General features: G+C 31.9%; 1 protein-coding gene across 2 annotated transcripts; it reads right to left on the reverse strand.

Annotated features, from left to right (window-relative positions):
- Positions 1-1,144: 1,144 nt before the first annotated feature.
- Positions 1,145-3,200, reverse strand: LOC106766868 (60S ribosomal protein L35a-3). 2 transcript variants are annotated; one of them, XM_022783289.1, is made up of 5 exons: positions 3,055-3,200; positions 2,488-2,523; positions 2,172-2,400; positions 2,042-2,092; positions 1,145-1,370 (listed from the first exon to the last, which is right to left on the reverse strand). In XM_022783289.1, exons 1-4 carry the CDS (start codon positions 3,084-3,086, stop codon positions 2,051-2,053), a joined length of 339 nt encoding a protein of 112 aa, XP_022639010.1. In that variant the 5' UTR covers positions 3,087-3,200; the 3' UTR covers positions 1,145-1,370; positions 2,042-2,050. The 2 variants fall into 2 exon arrangements, with proteins under 2 accessions (XP_022639010.1, XP_014507128.1); XM_014651642.2 differs by having other exon boundaries at positions 1,147-1,370; positions 2,050-2,092; positions 3,055-3,197.

Genomic DNA, 3,200 nt, shown 5'->3' on the forward strand with positions numbered 1-3,200 from the left:
TACCTCTATATAGTTCATCAACCTCATACGCTGGTATTCATCTTAAAACTCATCTCTTTTAGTTAGCAATCATATGATAATCAAGTGCTTCAATCAATCAATTTTTTTAATACACAATTCAACTGAAAGAAATGAAGATAGATAACCGAGAAAAGTTGTTACCCTCCTACATCTATGTTTCTTTTAAGAAGGATGACGAATTTGTTGTCAATATATTTGAAATAATACAAATTCTTCTAAACGATATGGAAGCTTTAAAACAAAACTTCTTAAAAGCCCAAATAAACTTGAAACTAGTTTATAGCATGCGTAAAATTTGGACAACTCAAACCACAATTCTATTCGTGCTATAATTTTAGTCCAAGTTGTAACCACAAGAAGTTGTTCCGTGAGAAGGTTTATCATTAATATCGGAGAATGAATCTAAGCTTTCTTGTATTACGTTTTAGGCATAAATGTCAATCCTACCAGAAGTAAAATAACAAAAGACAAAATCCACTAAAAAAAAACAACCCGTTTTAAAAAATTTAATCGTAAATAATTAATTTTCTTAAAACCTAATAACCTTTACAAAATCTATTTAGCATGGAATTTAATTTTAAAAATAATAAATTAAGCTACCAGAGGTATATTCTCAACCAACTAAAATTTAAGAACCAAAATTCATAAACATAATAAAAAACTGCATTGCTATGTATAAAGAACACCAGGTACAGTCAGAACTATTCCATTTTATTAATTTTACTTTTCATTCAAAACAACGGGATCCGTTGCAGTATATCCGCTACCTAAATAGTCAAGAGACCTAAATAGTTAGAGGGATATGTGAAAATAAAATTATATATATATATATATATATATATATATATATATATATATATATATATATATATATATATATATATATATATATACACACACACATATTTCTCAATTCTTTAAAACTTCTTCATTGTAGTCAAACATCTTAACTTCACCTTATATAATTTATCTACTTCCACCTGTAACGTTTATTTCCATCAATCATATTTATCTCCCATATACCAATCAAAACACTATGGCAGAAGCGAAAAGCTCTAAGCAAAAATACCCAATCAAAATTAAACTACACTTAGCAAATACTTAAAATAATCAGACTCCAAAATGTAAAACTATGGAGGTAACTAAATCCACACACTTAATAACAACGAATATATAATCTTCATAGACAGTAGCCAACATAATTGGTAAAACCATTCGGTCCCATGAAATTTAAACCGTAAAGAAAATTCTCAAAAGTTGATAGATAACAAAATTATCGAAAGATGAAACAAAAATCCTTGTGCCTACAAATAAGCTGTGAATTCTACTGAGCGACTTCTCACCTGTATCTGCAATAAAGAAATCAATGTAAAATAAGGAGAATGTAATATACATTAATAAAACACAAGCAGGCAAGTAGTACTAATTAAATCAATTTCATGAACAAATGGAAACCAGACATCCACAAGCATATGAACACACGGATAACTTTTAAGAGGATTCATCTTCTATTTTCATAATCAAATAATAATAATAGAAAATTAATGATACCATAAGCCAGACAACTTACTTAAATTACATAAAACATCACTATAAAAACAAAGAATAGAGACTTCTACAAAGCTATGTAAATAAAGCAATTCATAACCTTTTGATAGCATTCTAAACAATAGACCTTGTCTCACGCAAATCCTTGTAGATTAATGCACCATAAAATGCGCAGATATACAAAACCACAAATGTATATTACATTTACCATTTTGTATTGCAATATAGGTTATTCTTTTTTCTATCATGTGAATATAAATATTGGTATGTGACTCTTTATATTATACAAGCAACTTACAAGAGAGTAAATCTGAAAGGAAAAACAGAACAAGTCAAGCATCGATGTACAACAAATCCATAATTAATATCTATGTCAAAAACCACATCTGAGAGGTGAAGTCCACACAATGACATAAGCCAGGAAATATAACAGGAATGTTTCCAAATATGAAGCAAAAAGACAAATGACAACCTAATTACCTCAGATGTTACTTGGGTACATGAACACTCTAACCCGTGCTCCCTGTAATGCATCAGAACTCAAAAACATCAGATACCAATAAAAAAAACGAATTGATAAAGCAGTGCTTTCAAATATTTACCATTGATCTGGGAGGAAGGTTTGACTTGAATTTAGCACGAACAACACCACTGTTACCATGAGGCCTTGTAACCTTACCCCAAATGCAACGGTAGTGGCTTCCATTCTTCTTCACCTTAGCCTTGTAAATATAGGCCATTCTCTTGCCAGCATACCATCCTACTTCTTCTTTGGTGTTCACTCCCTCGATTTGGATCAGGGATGTGTTGGGATACTGGTTTGACTTGGACCTGAAAGATGTTTCCCAGTGTAAGGCAACTAACAAGGCAATGGAGAAGCAAGATAAAAATAAAACCAACAAGGAAAGAAGCATTCACCTTTTGTATCCAAGGATTGTACCCCTCACATAGAGTCTAAAGCAAAAGGAAAAAAGGAGTGTTATGTTAATTTCAACAAGTTATGCAGTCATTGAGGAATTGTTTAATAGGAAAATAAATATATACAGCAGCGAACAAAATATGAATCAATACAAGAACAAAAACCAGTATTCAAATCATTTTATCTTGCTCCCTGAAAAAAATAACCAACCGGTCACTAAATTAATGTTAACATATCATATATATTTCTGTGACTATCCACAAAACCAGTTAAATCTGTAACAGCGACTACATTCCAATTCTAACAACCATCAATAAACCAAAACCCTTCAACTTCCAAGAACCCTAGTGGGTAAAATAACAAATCAACAATGCAGACCATGAAGTAAAAGAGGGCACGTTCGGTCTTTAAAACAGAATAAACGAGTCAGTTTTAAGGAATAAGGAATCGAATGTAAAAAAGTTATGATTGGTGCTTCAAAAGAAAAAAAGGCAAGTGTTGAAGACAGAGCGCAAAATTTAGCAATGGGCGAAATCTATAGGTCGTGGAAATGAAAGAAGGAATACCTGACGCGCTCTCCTTGGCGTCCCTTCACCATCTTCGTTGCTAGCTGCAGCTGACACACGACACAAACAGCGACACTGCGGCGTAACCCTAAAATTCTCAGAATTGGGTTTTTAGGGTTTTTATAAGAAGTTCGCAAGAAACTCTG

This window comes from Vigna radiata, chromosome 7 (assembly GCF_000741045.1).
Source record: "Vigna radiata var. radiata cultivar VC1973A chromosome 7, Vradiata_ver6, whole genome shotgun sequence".
NCBI lineage: Eukaryota > Viridiplantae > Streptophyta > Magnoliopsida > Fabales > Fabaceae > Vigna > Vigna radiata.

Coding starts and splice junctions, on each gene's coding strand:
- LOC106766868 (XM_022783289.1), bottom strand. CDS start 3,086: ATGGTGAAGGGACGCCAAGGAGAGCGCGTCAG. Junction 2,524..3,054: donor CGCCAAGGAGAGCGCGTCAG/GTATTCCTTCTT, acceptor CTTTTGCTTTAG/ACTCTATGTGAGGGGTACAA. Junction 2,093..2,171: donor ACCTTCCTCCCAGATCAATG/GTAAATATTTGA, acceptor GATGCATTACAG/GGAGCACGGGTTAGAGTGTT.